Source organism: Phyllobates terribilis, unplaced genomic scaffold, assembly GCF_046119375.1.
Source record: "Phyllobates terribilis strain yellow unplaced genomic scaffold, ASM4611937v1 Scaffold_4__5_contigs__length_816908805, whole genome shotgun sequence".
In the NCBI taxonomy this organism is placed as follows: domain Eukaryota; kingdom Metazoa; phylum Chordata; class Amphibia; order Anura; family Dendrobatidae; genus Phyllobates; species Phyllobates terribilis.
Genome location: NW_027362764.1, coordinates 468,911,921 through 468,934,327, shown reverse-complemented (window position 1 = coordinate 468,934,327; position 22,407 = coordinate 468,911,921). Strand labels below are relative to the sequence as shown.

The window sequence follows — 22,407 nt, the reverse complement described above, 5'->3', positions numbered from 1 at the left end:
TAGTTGAAAGAGAGTAAGCAAAGTGTGGGTTACCTGACCCCTGCCCTACTAACTGCGTCTGAAATAACTGCCACTTAGCTCGAAAGCCACTTTGCACAAGATGACGCGTGCACAACCCCACACGCGTGCACCCCTTACGCAGCTTATGATTTTATAGGGCACACTATAGCATTAGGTGAGGGGCATTGTGGGAGCTGCTTCTGGCTAAATTGCCAGTTGCTTTGATCACCTGGAGATGGCTGGGTGATCAAAGACAGAGCTTGGACTCTTGGCTCTACAGTTTAACACCTCTAGACATCAGATAAAGTCTAAAGTGGGGAGCGGACAGACATATTTGAGTATTGAATGGAGTGTGACAGATAAAGCAGAAATATCGAGCAGAGAATGTACCAGTGAGATGATAATAATATAGAAAAGGGCCGGGTTTGGACAAGGGGTAGGTACCCCACTAGGGTGCTACCTCTTGCCTACCTGAGGGGGTCGCATTTTGAAAAGAAAGAACCTAACATTGCTGAATGCCTGCGGCCACCCAGCACCTTCCTCCTGCCGCAAGAATTCAGTACGCTGACAGCTGGGTTGCAGGTACACAGATGGCATCGTCAGTGAGTAACTGACACCACTCATCACCTGTGCCCCGGCTGTCACTCTCTACCCTCACTCAATTGTATTTGTGTCTATCAGATGCACAACGCTGTAACGCTGGTGGGTTTGGACCCACTGCGCCACGGGCCAGGCTTACCCTGGTATTCACTAGAACTTCTGATGATGAGGATAGGCTTGACTTAGATAGTCATCAGGTACCACTCCAGGGCAGTCCCCAGGTCTGCAACAGCAGAGGTACAGGGGGACAAAGGCAAAAACATGGTTAGACCATCCGAGGTTAGGGCAAGCCGCAGAGATTCAATATACGTAGCCGAGGTCAGTGGAGTGGAGAAGTGGAGAAATCAGCATAAACGGTTACCGAGCTGGGTCAATAGCAGGAGAGACAGAACGAATATGCACAAACAGGAACTAGAGACAAGCAACTAGGAACCTATGTTCAGGCAAGGAGTGGTGGGAGGAGTTTCCTAATAAACCTCCTGCTACCTAGGGATTGGCTAGGGAAACCAAACTCTGCAGGACACAAGTGGTTAAGTTCCTGTAAAGACTGGCTGTGAATCCCTATAGCCAGGTAGAGACTCACCAGCAGCAGTAGTATGCAGCAGAACTGGAAATACTACAAGAGGCAGCTCCGCGAAATGTCCCGAGACAGGGAGGCGCAGCAGTGATTGCAGTGAGCAGGGCGGCGCTTACTGCCAGTGCAAGTGACAGTGGGATGTGGTAGTGACCATACTATAGAATGGGGCTGTGTATATAAACAGTACAGACCAAAAGTTTGGACACACCTCATTTAAAGATTTTTCTGTATTTTCATGACTATGAAAATTGTACATTCACACTGAAGGCATCAAAACTATGAATTAACACATGTGGAATTATATACTTAACAAAAAAATGTGAAACAACTGAAAATATGTCTTATATTCTAGGTTCTTCAAAGTAGCCACCTTTTGCTTTGATGACTGCTTTGCACACTCTTGGCATTCTCTTGATGAGCTTCAAGAGGTAGTCAGCGGAAATGGTTTTCACTTCACAGGTGTGCCCTGTCAGGTTTAGTAAGTGGGATTTCTTGCCTTATAAATGGGGTTGGGACCATTAGTTGTCTTGTGCAGAAGTCTTGTGGATACACAGCTGATAGTCCTACTGAATAGACTGTTAGAATTTGTATTATGGCAAGAAAAAAGCAGCTAAGTAAAGAAAAACGAGAGGCCATCATTACTTTAAGAAATGAAGGTCAGTCAGTCGGAAAAATTGGGAAAACTTTGAAAGTGTCCCCAAGTGCAGTTGCAAAAACCATCAAGCGCTACAAAGAAACTGGCTCACATGAGGACCGCCCCAGGAAAGGAAGACCAAGAGTCACCTCTGCTTCTGAGGATAAGTTTATCCGAGTCACCAGCCTCAGAAATCGCAGGTTAACAGCAGCTCAGATTAGAGACCAGGTCAATGCCACACAGAGTTCTAGCAGCAGACACATCTCTACAACAACTATAAGAGGAGACTCTGTGCAGCAGGCCTTCATGGTAAAATAGCTGCTAGGAAACCACTGCTAAGGACAGGCAACTAGCAGAAGAGACAAGTTGTTTGGGCTAAAGAACACAAGGAATGGACATTAGACCAGTGGAAATCTGTGCTTTGGTCTGATGAGTCCAAATTTGAGATCTTTGGTTCCAACCACCGTGTCTTTGTGCGACGCAGAAAAGGTGAACTTATGAACTCTACATGCCTGGTTCCCACCGTGAAGCATGGAGGAGGAGGTGTGATGGTGTGGGGGTGCTTTGCTGGTGACACTGTTGGGGATTTATTCAAAATTGAAGGCTTACTGAACCAGCATGGCTACCACAGCATCTTGCAGCGGCATGCTATTCCATCCGGTTTGTGTTTAGTTGGACCATCATTTATTTTTCAACAGGACAATGACCCCAAACACACCTCCAGGCTGTGTAAGGGCTTTTTGACCAAGAATGAGATGGGGTGCTACGCCAGATGACCTGGCCTCCACAGTCACCAGACCTGAACCCAATCGAGATGGTTTGGGGTAAGCTGGACCGCAGAGTGAAGGCAAAAGGGCCAACAAGTGCTAAGTGTAGCATCGGCGTCTCTGCCTCCTGCCCGGCAGAGATGCCGTTCCCCTTACCGCCGTGGTCCTGCTCCGGCGTCCTCTGGCCTCCCTGCAGCTGCTGCTGGTGCATGCAGCTTCCCTGGCTCTGTGCTTAGGGTGCGCGTGCTCCCTCCCACTTAAAGGGGCCGCGCGCACTGTCCTAAAAAGTCCCCAGCCAATGGCTGGAGGACTTCCCCTAAAAAGGCACCTCCTCCAATATGGAGGTGCCCGTGCAAGGTAAACTTTGCTTCAGCCCACAGGTCCTCATGCCTGTCTGTCTACAAGTCCAGTCTGTCTGTCTACCAGTCCAGTCTGTCTGACTACCAGTCCAGTCCGTCCGACTACCAGTCCAGTCCGTCCGACTATCAGTCCAGTCTGCCAGCCTGATTACCAGTCCAGCCCAACAGTCTGCTTACAGCCCAGTCCGCTAGTCTGTCTATGGGCTTGGCCAGTCCGCTTATCCGGAGCCTTCACCTGCTACCTGTCTCTGCCTGCCAAGGACACTCTCCAGCCCGACGGTCTGCCTACGGTCAAACCCGCCAGTCTGTCTATGGGCTAAGCTAGCCAGGCTACCTGGAGAACTTGCCTGTCACCTGCCGTGTATACCTGACAGCCTACCTAGAGGCTCCTGCCCGTCACTTGCCGTGACCATCTGACAGCCTACCTAGAGGCTCCTGCCCGTCTCCAGTCGTGCCTGCCTGACAGCCTACCTAGAGGCTCCGACCCGTCTCCAGCCGTGCATGCCTGACAGCCTACCTAGAGGCTCCTGCCCGTCACTTGCTGTGACCACCTGACAGCCTACCTAGAGTCTCCTGCCTGTCACTTGCGGTACCTGCCTGACAGCCTAGAGGCTCCTGCTTGCTACCTGCCGTGCCTACCTGTCAGCCTACCTGGAGGCTCCTGCTTGTTACCTGCCGTGCCTGCCAGTCCGTCTGCCCGGATCACCCGTCAGCCTGCCTGCCGTGCTCATCTGCTGTACCGGTCAGTCCCTGCCTTCTGACCCGTGGGAGTCACCTGCTCTCATACAAGGTCGGTCCCCAGAGTAGCACCAGTTCCCTCTGCTCGGTCCTTCCCTGGTCACGGAGTCGATTGAGCCGCCGTACGGCCTTGGTCGGTCCGAGTTGATACCTAGTTATGCCCCTCTGGTCCCTCCTTGCACCGCAGCACAGAGGTTCCACCACCCTGATCCGTAACAGCTTGCACGGGCCATGGAACCCGGAGACCTCGAGAACCCTGCGATCTTCGACCTGCACCAGGAGGTCTTACGTCAGAGAGTTCAACAGAAGACTGTCCTGTCCTTTCTGTGGTCTGTTAACTCTCGCCTAGGCAGATTGTCCGCCCCGTCTGTACCCGCCTCTGGCCAAGCGGCGCCAGCTCCCGCGGCACCGCAACCCTGTCCTATTATCGCATCCGGCTATGGACCTCGGCTCTCGGCACCCCCACGTTTTGCAGGCGGCCCCGCTTTAGCTCGGGGTTTCATAAACCAGTGCTCTTTGAACTCTCCGACCGGGCCAAGGTGGCATTCATTATGTCTCATCTCACTGGAGAAGCATTGGCCTGGCTAAACCTCCTGTGGGAGTGAGGGGATCCCCTTGTGTCCGATCTATCGTCTTTCCTAGCTGCTTTCCGGAAAGTCTTCGATGAACATGGACGAAAATCCTCTACTGCCTCCTCTCTGCTACGTCTCCGGCAAGGAAGTCTCACCGTGGGCCAATATGCCGTACAGTTCCGTACCCTCGCTTCTGAGCTTGCCTGGAACAAAGAGGCCCAGGTATCCATCTTCTGGGAGAGTCTTTCCGGTCGGATCAAGGACGAGTTAGCCGGCCGGGACGTTCCTACCACCCTGGATGACCTGGTGTCACTAGCAACCCGGATTGACATCCGTTTCCTGGAATGTGCTAAGGAGACTACCCAGGAGAGAAGATTTCCTCGTCTTGCTCCTGCTTTCCAGAGACCCGCAACTCCCCGGGCACGCTCGCCTGAACCTATGCAGATCGACCAGACCAAGATGGTCAAATCTCGCCAAGAGACACGCCGAGCTGAGGGGAGCTGTTTCTACTGCGGCAGTAAGGAGCACCTGATTCGTTCCTGCCAGGTGAAGCCGGGAAACTCCAGTGTCTAGGACCGCTCAGAGAGGTCGTCCTAGGCAAAAGTAAATCCTCTCCGTCCTTGACTTTATCCGTCTCTATTTCCTGTGGAGAGAACCGCTTCTTTGAAACCGCACATCTGGATTCCAGAGCCGCTGGGAATCTCATATCCCAGTTCCTTGTAGAGAAGTACCAGATTCCTACCAAACCTCTGGCCGAACCATTGGCAGTCGCTTCCGTGGATGGAAGACTACTTCTGGTGACCATCTTGCTCGTCACAGAGCCCTTAACCCTGCAGGTGGGAATGCTGCACTCAGAGAGGATCTTCTTCCATGTGCTTTCCGGACTCTCTCACCCCCTTTTGCTAGGTCTACCCTGGCTACAGAAACATGAACCCGTTCTGAATTGGCAATCCGGTGAGGTGCTCCATTGGGGGCAGGATTGCCATGTGACCTGTCTGATTCTGGTTCGCCCGGCTCAACCCCCATCTACTCCGACTAATTTACCCAGTCTACCGGCACCCTACTGGTCCTATGCTGATGTCTTCGACAAGAAGGAGGCAGAGACTCTGCCACCCCATAGGCCATATGATTGCCCTATCGACCTGATACCCGGTGCCACTCCACCCCGTGGGCGTATCTACCCGCTGTAGTTGGCTGAAACCCGGGCCATGTCAGAGTACATCGAAAAAAATCTGGCTAGGGGATTCATCTGGAAATCTTCCTCCCTGTCTGGAGCTGGATTCTTCTTCGTTAAAAAGAAAGACGGTTCACTACGTCCATGTATCGATTATAGAGGACTCAACCAAATCACTGTCAAAAACTAATATCCCCTGCAGCTCATCTTTGAGCTGTTCAACCGCCTTAAAGGTACGAAGATCTTCACCAAGCTCGATATTCACCAAGCTCGATCTTCGTGGGGCGTATAACCTGGTCCAGATCCGCCAAGGAGACGAGTGGAAGACTGCATTCAATACCCGGGACGGTCACTATGAATACCGTGTGATGCCCTTCGGTCTCTGTAATGCTCCCGCCGTCTTCCAAGAATTAGTTAATGACATATTCCGTGACCTCTCTCTTATATTCTTGCGTGGTAGTGTACCTGGACGACATCTTGGTCTTCTCTCCGGATCTTCCCACACATCGGAGGGATGTTTGTCAGGTCCTGCTTAGGCTCAGGCAGAATCACCTTTATGCAAAATTTGAGAAATGCTTCTTCGAGCAGTCCTCTCTTCCATTCCTGGGCTATATTATCTCTAAGACAGGTCTACGGATGGACCCCGAGAAGGTCTCTGCCGTCTTAAAATGGCCCCGTCCGGAGGGGTTGAAGGCGATTCAGCAATTCCTGGGCTTCGCCAACTATTACTGTCTCTTCATCCCACATTTCTCCTCCTGGACAGCCCCCATCTCTGCGCTCACCCGAAAGGGAGCAAATCCTAAGGAATGGCCGTCCGAAGTGGAGGAGGCCTTCTGCTCTTTAAAACAAGCCTTCTCTTCTGCCCCTGTGCTGCACTGTACGGATAACAACAAACAATTCTTTCTGGAGGTTGATGCTTCCTCTTCCGGAGCCGGAGCGGTGCTCACCCAGAGATCTCCATCTGGGAGAATTGTAACCTGCGGCTTCGTCTCCAAGCTCTTCTCCTCATCTGAGTGCAACTACTCCATAGGAGACCGCGAACTGCTAGCCATCAAACTGGCGCTGGAGGAGTGGCGTTACCTGCTCGAGGGCACTCTGCACCTGGTGGTCATCTATACTGACCACAAAAACCTGGCATATCTACAGAATGCCCAAAGACTCAATCCGCGTCAGGCCCGGTGGTCTTTGTTCTTCACCCGCTTTAACTTTACCCTACATTACCGCCCGGCGGACAAGAACGTTAAAGCAGATGCCTTGTCCCGATCCTTCCTGTCTTCCGATCAAGAGGAGGAGCCTATGCATATCATCGATCCCTCCAAAGTGATGAATGTGGCCCCCTTGGATCTGTCTCGTCTCCCACCCGGTAAGACATTTGTAGCGGTTCCGGATCGTAAAAAGGTTCTTCTCTGGGGTCATTCATCCAAACTAGCTGGCCATGCTGGCCAGAAGAAGACCTTCCTGCTCATTACCCGGCATTACTGGTGGCCTACCCTGCGCCAGGATGTGGGAGACTTCGTCACGGCCTGTTCGTCCTGTGCCCGCAACAAAGTTCCCAGACATCTTCCTGCCGGCCGTCTCCTGCCTTTTCCCATACCTGCTGCCCCGTGGCAACACAATGCTATGGACTTTATTACGAATCTCCATGTTTCTGCCGGTTGTACAATCATTTGGGTGGTCGCTGATCGCTTTTCTAAAATGGCCCACTTCATTCCTCTGCCTAGTCTCCCGTCTGCGTCTGTGCTGGCTAAGGACTTCATCCATCACATCTTTCGCCTCCACGGCCCACCCCTCCACATTGTGTCGGATCGAGGGGTCCAGTTCACTTCGCGCTTCTGGAGAGCTACGTGTAAGCTGCTGGATGTCACCCTGGATTTCTCCTCTGCTTACCATCCGCAGCCCAATGGCCAAGTGGAGCGTATCAACCAGATCCTTACCAGCTACCACTTCGTCAACGCTCACCATACCGATTGGGTGGAGCTCCTACCATGGGCCGAGTTCTCCTACAACAACCATGAGAGCGAATCTTCTTCCAAGTCCCCGTTCTTTGTGGTCTACGGTCAACATCCCTGGATTCCGTTTCCCGTTTCCGCTTCAGTAGACAACCCGGCCGTGAATTCTCTGTTCAGAGAATTTTCCACTATTTGGGAGGACACTAGATCCGCACTTCTTCAATCCTCCGAGCGGATGAAGAAGCATGCTGATAAGAGACGTCTGGATCAACCTCTATTCCATCCGGGAGACAAGGTTTGGCTCTCCTCCAAACATGTTCGTCTCAAAATATCCTCCTATAAGTTGGGTCCACGGTTTATCGGTCCATTTGAAGTCCTCAAGCAAATCAATCCAGTAGCCTACAAGTTAAAACTCCCGGCCACCTTACAGATTCCCAACTCCTTCCACGTATCTCTCCTCAAATCAGTTGTGCTTGATTCTTTTTCCGACAATCCAGGTACATCCCCAGCTCCGGTCTCCACTGAGGATGTCTATGAGGTAGAGAACATTCTGGCCACCAAGGGGGTAAGAGGAAAAAACTTTTTTCTGGTGGATTGGAAGGGGTTTGGCCCGGAGGAGAGAACTTGGGAACCCAGGGAGAACATCCACGCCCCGCTTCTCCTTAAAAAATTTCTTGCTGGCCTGAAAAAGAGGGGGCGTAAAGGGGGGGGGTACGGTAGCATCGGCGTCTCTGCCTCCTGCCCGGCAGAGACGCCGTTCCCCTTACCGCCGCGGTCCTGCTTCGGCGTCCTCTGGCCTCCCTGCAGCTGCTGCTGGTGCACGCAGCTTCCCTGGCTCTGTGCTTAGGGCGCGCGCGCTCCCTCCCTCTTAAAGGGGCCGCGCGTGCCGTCCTAAAAAGTCCCCGGCCAATGGCTGGAGGACTTCCCCTATAAAAGGTACCTCCTCCAATATGGATGTGCCCGTGCAAGGTTGTTGCTCTGTATGCTAAACTCTGCTTCAGCCCACAGGTCCTGCTGCCTGTCTGTCTACCAGTCCAGTCTGTCTGACTACCAGTCCAGTCCGTCCGACTATCAGTCCAGTCTGCCAGCCTGATTACCAGTCCAGCCCAACAGTCTGCTTACAGCCCAGTCCGCTAGTCTGTCTATGGGCTTGGCCAGTCCGCTTATCCGGAGCCTTCACCTGCTACCTGTCTCCGCCTGCCAAGGACACTCTCCAGCCCGACGGTCTGCCTACGGTCAAACCCGCCAGTCTGTCTATGGGCTAAGCTAGCCTGGCTACCTGGAGAACTTGCCTGTCACCTGGAGGCTCCTGCCTGCACCTGCCGTGTATACCTGACAGCCTACCTAGAGGCTCCTGCCCGTCACTTGCCGTGACCATCTGACAGCCTACCTAGAGGCTCCTGACCGTTTCCAGCCGTGCCTGCCTGACAGCCTACCTAGAGGCTCCGGCCTGTCTCCAGCCGTGCCTGCCTAACAGCCTACCTAGAGGCTCCTGCCCGTCACTTACCATGACCACCTGACAGCCTACCTAGAGGCTCCTGCCCGTCACTTGCCGTACCTGCCTGACAGCCTACCTAGAGGCTCCTGCCTGTTACCTGCAGTGCCTACCTGTCAGCCTACCTGGAGGCTCCTGCTTGTTACCTGCCGTGCCTACCAGTCCGTCTGCCCGGATCACCCGTCAGCCTGCCTGCCATGCTCATCTGCTGTACCGGTCAGTCCCTGCCGTCTGACATGTGGGAGTCACCTGCTCTCATACAAGGTCGGTCCCCAGAGTAGCACCTGGTCCCTCTGCTCTGTCCTTTCCTGGTCACAGAGTCGATTGAGCCGCCGTACGGCCTTGGTCGGTCCGAGTTGATACCTAGTTACGCCCCTCTGGTCCCTCCTTGCACCGCAGCACAGAAGTTCCACCACCCGGATCCATAACACTAAGCATCTCTGGGAACTCCTTCAAGATTGTTGGAAGACCATTTCCGGTCGCTACCTCTTGAAGCTCATCAAGAGAATGCCAAGAGTGTGCAAAGGAGTCATCAAAGCAAAAGGTGGCTACTTTGAAGAACCTAGAATATAAGACATATTTTCAGTTGTTTCACACTTTTTTGTTAAGTATATAATTCCAAATGTGTTAATTCATAGTTTTGATGCCTTCAGTGTGAATGTACAATTTTCATAGTCATGAAAATACAGAAAAACCTTTAAATGAGAAGGTGTGTCCAAACTTTTGGTCTGTACTGTATGTGGTGACCATCATACTATGTACAGTCCTGCTCATCTTTATTGGTGCCCATGAAGTTTAAGTACATAATGTGGAATATCTCCTGAAAAAATGGATCAAGTGAAACCGTTTTTTTATATAGAGCACTTATATGAAATAAAAAGAGCAAATGATAAACAATAATTTAAAACCAAAAACAATGGGAGAGAAAAACAGAAAAACCTAAAGCTTGGTGTGAAACTGGTATTGGCACCTTTAACATTAATTTAGTATGGAAACACATTTTTACTCACCTGCGGTAAATCACAAAAGAGATTCTCCTGTGATTAATTATCGGTGCGCATGTGACATGAATTGGCCAATGAATGATGAATTCTGTGTTTTAAAAAGCCACATGGTAGGTCCTGTTCCTTTGTTACAATGGTGAAGACAAAGAGGCTGTCTGAGGACATCAGAACTGCTATTATTAGCAAACACAAGACTTCCAAAGGGTAGAAGGCCATTTACAAGAGATCTCTTCGAAGGTTGGTGCGAATGGTTGAAAAAACACCACATCAAACATCCAAAGACCTGAAAGCCAACCTGGAACAGTCTGGGGTCATGGTTTCAACAAGTACCATACGAAGCCCACTAAACCAAGCAGAGCTTTATAGGCGAAGGCCAAGGAAGAAAGCATTGCTGAAGAAAAGACATGAAAAGGAACAACTGATCTTAGCCAGAGAGTACCTTGACAAACCACAATACTTCTGGGAAAATGTTCTGTGGACAGATTAAACAAAAATAGAGTTTTTTGGAAATGCAAAGCAACAGTTTGTTTACAGACGGCGCAATGAAGCTTATAAGGAAAACAACACCTTACCAGTTAACAGTTAAGCATGGTGGAGGATCCATAATACTGTGGGGTTGCTTTGCAGGGTCTGGTACTGGAGGCTTTGACCGTATATCACAGGAATCATGAAATCAGAGATTTTAGAGCAAAATGTCCTACCCAGTGTAAGAAAACTTGGTTTGAGTCGAAGATCATGGGTCCTCCAGCAGGACAATGACCCAAAGCACACATACAAAAGTACACAGGAATGGTTGAAAAAGAAAAAATGGACTGTTTTAAAATGGCCAGTCCTGACCTCAATCCCTTTGAAAATCTTTGGGGTGAGCTGAAATCTGCCATTGGGAAAAAGAACCCTGCAAACATTCAAGAGCTTGAACAAATTGCAAAGGAAGAGTGCGAGAAAATTCCTGCTGAGAAGTGCAAGAAGCTTATAGATGGCTACAAGATATGTTTGGAGGCTATCAGCATTGCCAAAGGGTGTGCAACCAAGTATTAATTAGGGGTGCCTTTATTGCTGCACATGCTGTTTATTCTGTTTCTTCCTTGAAATTGCAACATGGAAGTTGAAAAACAATGTTTTATTGTTGTATTACTTTGGACCACTAATTAAAAAATCCTGAGGATATACACACGTGGTCAAAATTGTTGGTACCCCTCGTTTAATGAAAGAAAAACCCACAATGGTCACAGAAATAACTTGAATCTGACAAAAGTAATAAATGAAAAATCTATGAAAATGAACAAATGAAAGTCAGACATTGCTTTTCAACCCTGCTTACACAGAATTTAAAAAAAAATTAAACTCATGAAATAGTCCTGGACAGAAATGATGGTACCCCTGAAAATAATGTGACAAAAGGGACATGTTAAATCAAGTTGTGTGCACTAATTAACATCACAGATGTCTACAATCTTGTAATCAGTCAGTGGGCCTCTATATAAAGCTACAGATACTCACTGTGCTGTTTGTTGACATGGTGTGTACCACACTCAACATGGACCAGAGGAAGCAAAGGAAAGAGTTGTCTCAGGAGATTAGAAAGAAAATTATAGACAAGCGTGTTAAAGGTAAAGGTTATAAGACCATCTCCAAGCAGCTTGATGTTCCTGTGACTACAGTTGCACATATTATTCAGAGATTTAAGATCCATGGGACTGTAGCTAACCTCCCTGGACGTCGCCGCAGGAGGAAAATTGATGACAAATCAAAGAGACGGATAATATGAATGGTAACAAAAGAGCCCAGGAAAACCTCTAAAGAGATTAAAGGTGAACTTCAAGCTCAAGGCACATCAGTGTCAGATTGCACCATCTGTTGTTGTTTGATCCAAAGTGGACTTCATGGGAGATGACCAAGGAGAACACCATTGTTGAAAAAAAATCATAAAAAAAGCCAGACTGGAATTTGCCAAACTACATGTTGACAAGCCACAAAGCTTCTGGGAGAATGTCCTATGGACAGATGAGACAAAAATGGAAGTTTTTGGCAAGGCACATCAGTTCTATGTTCAGAGATGGAAAAATGAAGCAAATCAAGAAAAGAACACTGTCCCTTCTGTGAAACATGGAGGAGGCTCTGTTATGTTCTGGGGCTGCTTTGCTGCATCTGGAACAGGGTGTCTTGAATCTGTGCAGGGTACAATGAAATCTCAAGACTATCAAGGGATTCTAGAGAGAAATGTGCTGCCCAGTGTCAGAAAGCTTGGTCTCAGTTGCAGGCCATGGGTCTTGCAACAGGGTAATGACCCAAAACACACAGCTAAAAACACCCAAGAATGGCTAAGAGGAAAACATTGGACTATTCTGAAGTGGCCTTCTATGAGCCCTGACCTAAATCCTATTGAGTATCTTTGGAAAGAGCTTAAACATGCTATCTGGAAAAGGCAACCTTCAAACACGAGACAACTAGAGCAGTTTGCTCATGAGGAGTGGCCCAAAATACCTGTCCAGAAGTCTCATTGACAGTTACAGGAATCGTTTGATTGCAGTGATTGCCTCAAAAGGTTGTTCAACAAAATATTAAGTTAAGAGTACCATCATTTCTGTCCAGGCCTATTTCATGAGTTTATTTATTTTTTTAAATCTGTGGAAGCAGGGATGAAAAGCAATGTCTGACTTTCATTTGTTCATTTTCAAAGATTTTTAATTTATTATTACTTTTGTCAGATTCAAGTTATTTCTGTGACCATTGTGGGTTTTTCTTTCATTAAACGAGGGGTACCAACAATTTTGACCACGTGTGTAACTTTGGTACATTCCCATTAATTTCTGAAGATATTATACAGTCTATGAAAAAAATGAAGGGGTGCCAATAATGGTGACCAGCACTGTAGGTGAACAGTGTGAATAGGGAATACATTTGGAAAAGATAGCGTGGTGGGCAGTGTGAGGGCATAGTGTGAAGAGTGGGCACAGAATGGATATGGAAAGGGGGCAACGTGAAATGAGGGCACAGTAAGCAGAGAGCATGGAAGGTAGACAGTGTGAGGAAAAACAGTGGAGAGGGGACAGCCATGGTTTAGGCCTTGGTTCATAAGGGTGGACAGTGTGTCAGGTGTAGCTCATAAGAGCAGACAGTGTGTAGGCATTATACTATAGAAGGCTTATTTAGGTAATAGTATGGACAGAGATTTTTATGCAGAGGGCATTTTAATAACACTCTTATGTTTAAGGGCACCGTGTCAGGTTGTGCTGCAGAAGACTGGAGAAGAGGGAAGTCTGCAGAGATGAGTTGTGGTTGTGAAAGGTCATGGCATCTGGACAAGATCGAGATGAAAAGAAAAGAGAACAGCATTATTCAGGGACACAGCATGAGAAATATTTTTATTCTTGTGGCAGGATAATGATACTTTTATTTTTAAGGGCACTGTGCAGGATGTGCCCACGCTGTTTTTTTTTAAATTTAATTCTTTATTTTACACACAATGTGTGAATACAACTCCCATCATTCAGCACTCGGGGCTTGGAAACAGCATGAACTGTACCACTTTTTACCCCAGGCGCCGGTACGTGTCATACTGATGCAGCACACAGATGCCACATGTATATAAAACACGGACACAGATATCTCTGGTACTGTTTTCTCCCAGGACGGAAATATCAGGACGAGTGAAGGGGGCCTAAGGCTGAATTGACATCATGGTGGTGATTAGCACATATGTGGGGAAAGAATAATGTGTCTTCAGGGTGAAAGACGTCAATTGTCAGCCCACTTCTTTTAACTGCTTATCATCTTTGGAAACATGAAGTGGTTTAAAGTACGGTAGCTCAAAACCCTGAGCATATCATCAGCAAGTTGTTTTTACAGGCATGAATGTGTTTATTCTTTTGAGTGCCTAGAGCTTCAGGCAGGTTTCAGAGGGGAATCTGCCTAAGGCTATGTGCCCACGATGCAGAAATGAAGCAGAAAATTTCCGCTTCATTTCTGCATCTCCTTGCCCGGAAAAACCTTGCCCGGAAAAACGCGTGCAGAATTTGACAAGCGTTTTTCGCGCGTTTTGCACATGCGGAATTGCCTTGCGTTTTCTAATGCATTGTAGATGGCAATTCCGTATGCGTAAACGCACAAATAATGGACATGCTGCAGAATTTTCTGCACATCAAAAACGCTGCGGAAAATTCCGCAGCATGGGCATTGAACTTGTGGATTTACATTGGGGACCATGGGAGAAGTATTACCGAGCGTTTTCCAAGCGTTTACGCTGCAAAAATTCCGCAGCAAAAACGCATCGTGGGCACGGACCTGGCAATTCCGCATGTGCAAAATGCGCGAAAAACGCGTGTCAAATTCCGGGCAAGGAGATTCAGAAATGAAGCGGAAATTTTCTGCATCGTGGGCACATAGCCTAAAAAAGACATTGTGTGCACATACCCTTGTGGCTCTTGGAAGAATAGGAAGGAACAACGAAAGATCAATCTTGGGTGGCTTAACTCAGATATAATTTGTCAAAATATACCAGTAAAGTCTGGGACAGGCCACTTAAACTCCTCCATGTTGTCTCCCTGCCACTGTCACCACATAAAACTCCTCCATGTTGTCTCGCTACACCGGGTCCTGCCATAAAACTTCTCCATGTTGTCTCCATGCCACTGTCACAAGGTAAAACTCACCCATGTTGTCTACCTGTCACCACATAAAACTCCTCCATGTTGTCTCCCTGCCACCACATAAAACTCCTTCATGTTGTCTCCCTGTCACTGTCACCACATAAAACTCCTCCATGTTGTTTCTGTCACTGTCACTACATAAAACTCCTCCATGTTGTCTCCCTGCCACTGTCACCACATAAAACTGCTCCATGTTGTCTCCCGGTCACTGTCACCACATAAAACTCCTCCACGTTGTCTCTCTGCCACAGTCACAACATAACACTCCTCCATGTTGTCTCCCTGTCACCACATAAAACTCCTCCACGTTGTCTCCCTGCCACTGTCAACACATAAAACTCCTTCATGTTGTCTCCCTGCCACTGTCACCATGTAAAACTTCTCCATGTTGTCTCTCTGCCACGGTCACCACATAAAACTCCTCCATGTTGTCTCCCTGTCACCACATAAAACTCCTCCATGTTGTCTCCTTCTCACTGTCACCACATAAAACTCCTCCACGTTGTCTCTCTGCCACTGTCACAACATAAAACTCCTCCATGTTGTCTCCCTGTCACTGTCACCACATAAAACTCCTCCACGTTGTCTCCCTGCCACTGTCACCACATAAAACTCCTTCATGTTGCCTCCCTGTCACCACATAAAACTCCTCCATGTTGTCTCTCTACCACTGTCACAACATAAAACTCCTCCATGTTGTCTCCCTGTCACTGTCACCACATAAAACTCCTCCATGTTGTCTACCTGTCACTGTCACCACATAAAACTCCTCCACGTTGTCTCCCTGCCACTGTCACCACATAAAACTCCTCCATGTTGTCTCACTACACTGGGTCCTGCCATAAAACTCCTCCATGTTGTCTCCCTGTCCCCACAAAAAAGTCCTCCATGTTGTCTCTCTGCCACTGTCACCACATAAAACTCCTCCATGTTGTCTCTCTGCCACTGTCACCACATAAAACTCCTCCATGTTGTCTCTCTGCCACTGTCACCACATAAAACTCCTCCATGTTGTCTCCCTGCCACTGTCACCACATAAACCTTCACTGTTGTCTCGCTGCCTGTGTCAATCACACAAAATTCCTCCATGTTGCCACCCTGTCACCACATAAAAATCCATTCTCTGTGCTGTCCCTGCCTGTGTCACCACATAAACCTTCACTATGTTGTCTCCCTGCCACTGTCATACCATAAAACTCCTCCATGCTGTCTCTCTGCCACTGTCATACCATAAAGCTCCTCATTGCTGTCTCGCTGCCTCATATAAGACTCCTCCATGTCACCGCTAGCTGTGTAAGAAAAGTGTATTGTGACAGGCGGGGCAGGGAGCCCAGAGCCGTAGCAGAGAAGGACTCCATGTCCCATAGTGCTCCGCTTACACAGCGCCACATGACCGAGCAGGAGGAAGAGGAAGCAGGGCGTCCGCTGCGCAGTCGGCTATGGCGGGAATCCTGTCACCTCTCCGTCCTGACGGCTCCGTCTGTGCCGTCCTGTGATTACTATAGCGGGGCACAGCTGCGGCCATTGTCCCGGCGCAGTGGATGACGGCGGTAATGTAATGTAGCCTGCTATCCCTGCCGAGGATAACACGTGGTCTGGCTCTCACACCTGTGTATGTATTTGCTGTCGGTAGTGTCGGTCTGTGCTCACAACTTTCCAGCCATTTTATAATTGTCAGAGCCCTTCATAATTCTCCCTATATAGGATACAGCAGCATGGAGCATGTGGCTGAGGAGCCGGGGGCATCACAGTGCGGCAGTGCAGCTAGCCCAGTAAAATGCCCAGTGTGTACCCAGCAGGTACCAGCTTCAGAAATCAATGCCCATCTTGACACCTGCCTCCAGAAGCCAAGTGCAGCCATGGCGAAGAAAAGGCGGCTTTCTTCCCAGGAGGGTGATGCTGCTGATGGCTCACATAGCCCTGGCTGGCTCCTGGGTATTGGCGCTGCCAGCTTTCCCTTGTTCCAAAAGCCCAAGGTATCTCAGGAGACTCCATCCAAGGCTCCTTTTTTTTCTATATCCGCCAAAAAGACAGAAGTAAAGCAGAATATAAATGGCTCTTCTATTTGTGAAGCCCCAAAACAAGACCTTGCTCTCAACCATCAGATTCAGCCCGGGGACAGCCAGAGAGAGAAGGACCTGGCCGAGAAACTGGATGGGAAACCTCTGGCCGATAAGATGAGACCGTGCACACTGGAGGACTACATGGGCCAGAACAAGGTAGTGGGCGAGAACAGCATGCTGAGACCCCTGCTCCAAGCCAATGACATCCCCTCTTTCATACTCTGGGGTCCGCCTGGTTGTGGCAAGGTTGGTACATCTCATATCTGCAACTTGGATACATGATGTGATGAGCGTAACGGGGTAATCCGAAGGCAAACCACTTTTCCCTATCTATTTAGTTACATAATATGATCTTTTTTCTAATATACTTCCTTTAAAAACTCCCCACCATTCCCTAACTACACCATCTTTAAAAAAAAATGTTTCCTATTTCCTGTCTGATGACAATTGTTTTGAGTATTCCCAGTGCATGCTGTGATACTCAACGTACCATCAGGGAACAGAGGCTGCGGTCATTGTCACAGCCCTTGCCTCCAACCCCCCAAAACAAAGCGCCATCAGTGACACTTGTTTCATGGGCTGGTCCCTGCTTTGTTGCTGAGTGTCTCCCCCTGTGCGGTGTCTCCCCCTGTGCGATGAGCGCAGCGTCCTGTCTGCATAGCTGAATAGTAGTAAGCTGCCAGCAGAGCGGTGTCACTAGACCCAGCGTGACGAGGACTAGCGCCGCCCCCGCAGATGACGTCACTGGTCTCTGCCGGGTGTAGTGACACCGCTCTGCTACCAGCTTGCTACTATTCCGCTAAGCAGACAGCAGACCGGACTGTATGGAATTTTTAAAGCAAGTATATTAGAAAATAGCTTAGATCATGGGACTAAATAGGAAAAATTGCTTTGTCTTCGGACCACACCTTTAAAGAAGCACTTCTACCATCAAAGTGTTTATCCTCTTAATATATTGCTATCATCACATTATATAGCACTGTGTACTTACAATTGCTCATTTTGACTTTCTACCCGGATAATTATTCTCTTTTCCATTAGATCTATGACATCACGTGAATAAAAACTGACTAGATGAATCATTCTAAGCTTTATGTAGAAACCGGAGGTCAGTTATCCCTGTATGACTTGTATCATTGTAAAAGTCCCTGGGAGGAGGGAGCAGCTGGGTCAGGAGTTGAAGAGGGGAATTATAAATGCTGGGACAGGAGACTTCCTTTTTCTACATAGAACAGAGAAAAGAGATGAAATAACTAGGTAGAAAGGCAAAATGAGCAACTGTAACTACACAGTGCTATATAATGTGATGACTGCAATATATTAATAGGATAAAAACTTTGATGGGAGTGCTTCTTTAAATTCATGAAGTTATTAAATGTTAAGTGAATGTATAATATATCTGATTCTGTAAGTTCAGAAAACTTTCAAAATGTCATAGATGTCAGAAGTATTGATCATTTAGGGTCTAAGCTGAAACCCCGCCACCACTGATTGCTACAAAAAGGAGCCTAAAGCCCCAATTCTTCAAAATGTTTACACCCTCTAGCGTGAAACACTAAGGGTATGTGCCCACGTAGCGTTTTACAAGCGTTTATGCTGCGGAATTTCCGCAGCATAAACGCTTGGGAAACGCTTTGTAATCCGCCCCCCATGGTCCCCAATGACAAGCCGCAATGTCAATGCCCATGCTGAGCTCAAAAATCCGCAGCATGTTCATTAATTTTGCGGACACGCAGCGTAATCGCCGCCATTGACTTGCATTGAAACGCATAATATCCGTGTCAGCACATTTGTACATACGGATATTATGCGTTTCTATGTGCGGATGGTACCCAAGTCTGGAGGAGAGGAGACTCTCATCCAGACCTGGGTACCATAGAAACTGTAAAAAAAAAAAAAAAAAAAAAAAGAATTTAAAATAAAAAATAAAGTTTATACTCACCTTCCGATGTCCTCCTGGTGTTTTGTCTGCTCCGTCCAGTGTCTTGCACTGCTCGCGCTGTTGTGAAGGACCTGCCATGACGTCACTGAGTCATGTGACCCATCACATGGCTCAATGACTTCACCGCAGGTCCTTCACACCACCGTGAGCAGTGCAAGACACTGGACGGAGCAGACAAAACACTGGGAGGACAACGGAAGGTGAGTATAAACTTTATTTTTTTACCATGCTTATTCTTTTTTTTTTTAACTAACTTGGTCACACTACTATAAATCCATGCCGGTTGCATGGATTTATATAGTGTGAACAAGTTGTCAAGCACTTTTCCAAGTGATGCTAATATCGCTTGATAACCCGCATGCAGAAATGCATGCAAAGACGCTTCACAAACGCTTCTACCTGGCAGGAAAAATGCATGTAAAACCCTCATGCGTTTTTCCTGCCAGGGAGAAGCGTAAAAAATATGCAGCATTTCTGGATCGTGGGCACATAGCCTTAGGCTATGTGCCCACGTAGCGTAAACGCTAGGTAATCCGCCCCCCATGGTCCCCAAGGGGATTCCACAAGTGCTATGCCCATGCTGCGGATTTTTCCGCAGCGTTTTTGATTCGCGCAAAAATCCGCAGCATGTCAATTAATTTTGCGTTTCCGCAAGCGGAATTGCCTTTGCAATGCAATAAAAAATGCAAGGCAATTCCGCATGTCAAAAACGCGCGATAAACGCACGAAAAACGCGTGCGGAATTCCGCATACGTTTTTCCGGGAGAGGACATGTGAAAATGAAGCAGAAATTTTCTGCTTCATTTCCGCAACGTGGGCACATAGCCTTAGTCACAAAATTCCAACTTTTGAAATTTCCATGCAACTTTTAAACTAGTTCTTCCAAAGTGGGCTGAGGTGGGAAGGCACCAGGTCAAGGAGTGGCAACACCTGGTGAATTCATCAAAAGTGGTAGCTTACATTATGGCAGAAATGTTGCTACAGACCCTACTGTTTTTTTTTCCAGCAGCATGAATGACAAGGGCCAATACAAGTCTGTGGTCACCATATAGCCACAAAGAAATATGAAAAACCTTCCTAAATAAATTAGGTTCAATTTAGTCACTTATAAACAATGTATTTGCCTCTGTCCACACCTGCATCATGGCTTCTGTAAGTAGCAAAGGCATGATAGATAGATCCATTGTACCCGGTGGGAAAAATGCACAACTGTGCATAAACGGAGACCAAAGACACAGTTCATAAACTTTCTAAAGAGCCAGTTTTTAGCCCCGCAGAGCAGATCAAAGGTTGACTGGGTTCCCATTCACTAAGACTGGTGTTTTGTACTCCAGTGTCAATGAGGGGCAAGATGAATAAAATGTGTCAAATTCATTAAAAGTCGCACGCTACTTTGTGAAATTGGCGCATATTATCAGACACATGTAAAAACACAGACATGTGCATAGCACCATAGGTTATAATTGGTACGTGTGGTATCCGTGGAAAAAAACAGATACCGCCCATGCCGGAAATATGGACATGTGGGAGGCCTAAGGCCTCATTCAGCTGTCTGATTTTTCCATGTACTAGAAAAACGAACTGATTATTCTGATCAGACTTTGATCAGTTTGTTCAAAGAGTGACATCTGCTATTCTTGTACGTGAAGAAATTAAAAAAAGAAAATGTCTCCACCTTCTCTTTCTGACAGTCCGTAAAGATTGGACTGCACTCAGATGTAATCTGAGTGTGGTCCGATTTATTTATTTTTTTCACTGACCCATTGACTGGCATTGCTTATTTTGATCCGACCCTCAGATCAAAGTCGGACATGTCTCTGCGATTTTCCGGACATATAAATGGTCCCATAGACTATCACACGTACAAGTTAAATTCGTCAAAAACAGGGATAGCGTTCGTATGTGGACATCTGGCATCTTAATTGGCTCTAGTTGTGCTAAAATTTGCTACAGCAACAAGTGGTTGCAAAAAGTGGGACAAAAGCGGCCTGCTCTGGATTCACGACTTCGCTGAATGCCTCCTTTTTATTATTCTTAATCAATCCATGGCTAATGGATCAAATCAAAAGCCCACTGGAGTAAGATGCACCTGATTTGATGCACACCTTGTAATAAGTTTGCCACATTTTCAGCCTGTCTATGCGCCAGAAACCGAGATCTAAGATTACTCTGAGCAGGTGTAGATTTAAGCTACTATTTGTCACTTTTCTGGCGCACATTATGGTGCTTTTTACACTATGGTTGACCATGCCCTATTTGCTAAGCATCATCCACTTTGCTAACTGCAACAATTTTACACAAATAACCCTTGCACAAATCTGATGTTTTTGTAGCTCCAGAAAACTGGCACAGGAGAAATTATACATTCCTCAATTTATCAGATGTGTCTAAATGTGTGTTCTTGGTTTTATGTCTAGTAAAGTGGTTGTTTTTATTAATGTAGCAATATATACAGTTTGGATATGTCATATGACTTATTCGTTTTATATAGGCATCCTCATTTTGTGTTTTTTACAAAATGTGTGACCTGTTGACAGGAATATTTTGTTTAGCCAACAGAGGGCACTCTAATACTTCAACTGAAATTGTATTAAAGGAGATGTCCATCTTTTATGGCAGTTTTTTTTTTTCTTATATGCATATAATTGGGGCTAAAATCATTTTTGTAATTGGATTTCTTTAAAATGTGTGCATCGTTTGCCTTCTATAGCCCCTGTGTTGCACTGTCTATTGCTGGCCATAGATTGTGTTAACTGAGAATCAGTCAGTCAGCTATGATGGACTGATAGGCAGTTTGTAACCCTTAGGGTATATGCACACGATCCGGACAGGCAGCGCTTTTGACGCAGCATATTTTATGCTGTGTCCAAACCGCTGCGCTATGTTGAACACAGGTGAATCCACATGAACCATGCGGATTCACCACATTCAGTACATTGTAGTGATCTAATTTTTCTTGCGGAGACTAGTGTCTCCACAAGAGAAATTGACATGCTGTGGTCTGTAAAGACGCGCTGCGCATGTCTGTGTCCGTGGGTGATCCGCAGGTGCACGGAGATACATAGTGGACGTAGGATTTGTAGAAATCCCATCCACTATGCTGTAACATCTGGATGCTGCAGGTTTGACGCTGCATAACACGCAGAGTCAAACCTGCAGCGGCTCCTGGATGTGTGCACATATCCATATCTGTTGCTTTCTGAGCTTTTCTCAGCTGATTTATGACCACAGACCACATCAAAGTTGAATGTGCAGGGAAATCAAGAACCTGGAAAAGCAAAACGGTGCCAATTTTTTTAGAAAACCAAATTGCAAAAATGATTTTTAGCCCAAAATGTATTCATTTAAAGCACAACTCATCTAGGTCCATCAAGTTCAACCTTCCTCCACTAATTATACATTTTTTGTCACTAAATTTTCTATAAACCCCAATGTTATGTATACTCAGGAAATCATCCAGCACTCTTTTAAAAGCTGTTATACTATCTGCCATTACTACCTCTTGTGTAGGACATTCCACAGTCTTGACTGCTCTGACTGTAAAGAACCCTTTCCTGTTTAGCTGCCAGAATCTTCTTTCTTCCACACGTAATGAATGCCCCCTGGTCCTTAGTATGGTATTTGGAAGGAATAAGTCACATGCCAGCCCTTTGTATTGACCACATGTCAATGAATGATGAATGGTTTTGTTCTGTTCACAAACATTGATGCATATTGCTTCTTTTTCTCTTGTACATGTAAATTAGATCTCTGAGACATCTTTTTTCTAAGCTAAACAAGCCCAACTTTTCCAACCTCTCATCATATAAGAGGCCTTCCATCTCTTGTAATAATCTAGTTGCTCGCCTTTGAACTGACACTAACTTCTGAATATCCTTTTTAAA

The 22,407-nt window shown here is 47.1% G+C and overlaps 2 protein-coding genes across 3 annotated transcripts in view; one reads left to right on the top strand and one right to left on the bottom strand.

Moving 5' to 3' along the window:
* Window positions 1-22,407, bottom strand: part of MYLK4 (myosin light chain kinase family member 4) — a 291,340-nt gene that overhangs the window by 244,489 nt on the left and 24,444 nt on the right. The window lies entirely within an intron of this gene.
* The window catches only part of WRNIP1 (WRN helicase interacting protein 1), a 91,935-nt gene continuing 85,369 nt past the window's right edge, over window positions 15,842-22,407 (top strand). Inside the window, exons 1-2 of one of the 2 annotated variants that reach the window (XM_073678689.1) lie at window positions 15,842-16,130; window positions 16,223-16,827. In XM_073678689.1, coding sequence (XP_073534790.1) covers window positions 16,234-16,827 — 594 coding nt within the window. In that variant the 5' untranslated portion in view covers window positions 15,842-16,130; window positions 16,223-16,233. Of the gene's footprint in view, window positions 16,828-22,407 lie in introns of both variants that reach the window. The other variant, XM_073678688.1, reaches the window with a different exon arrangement.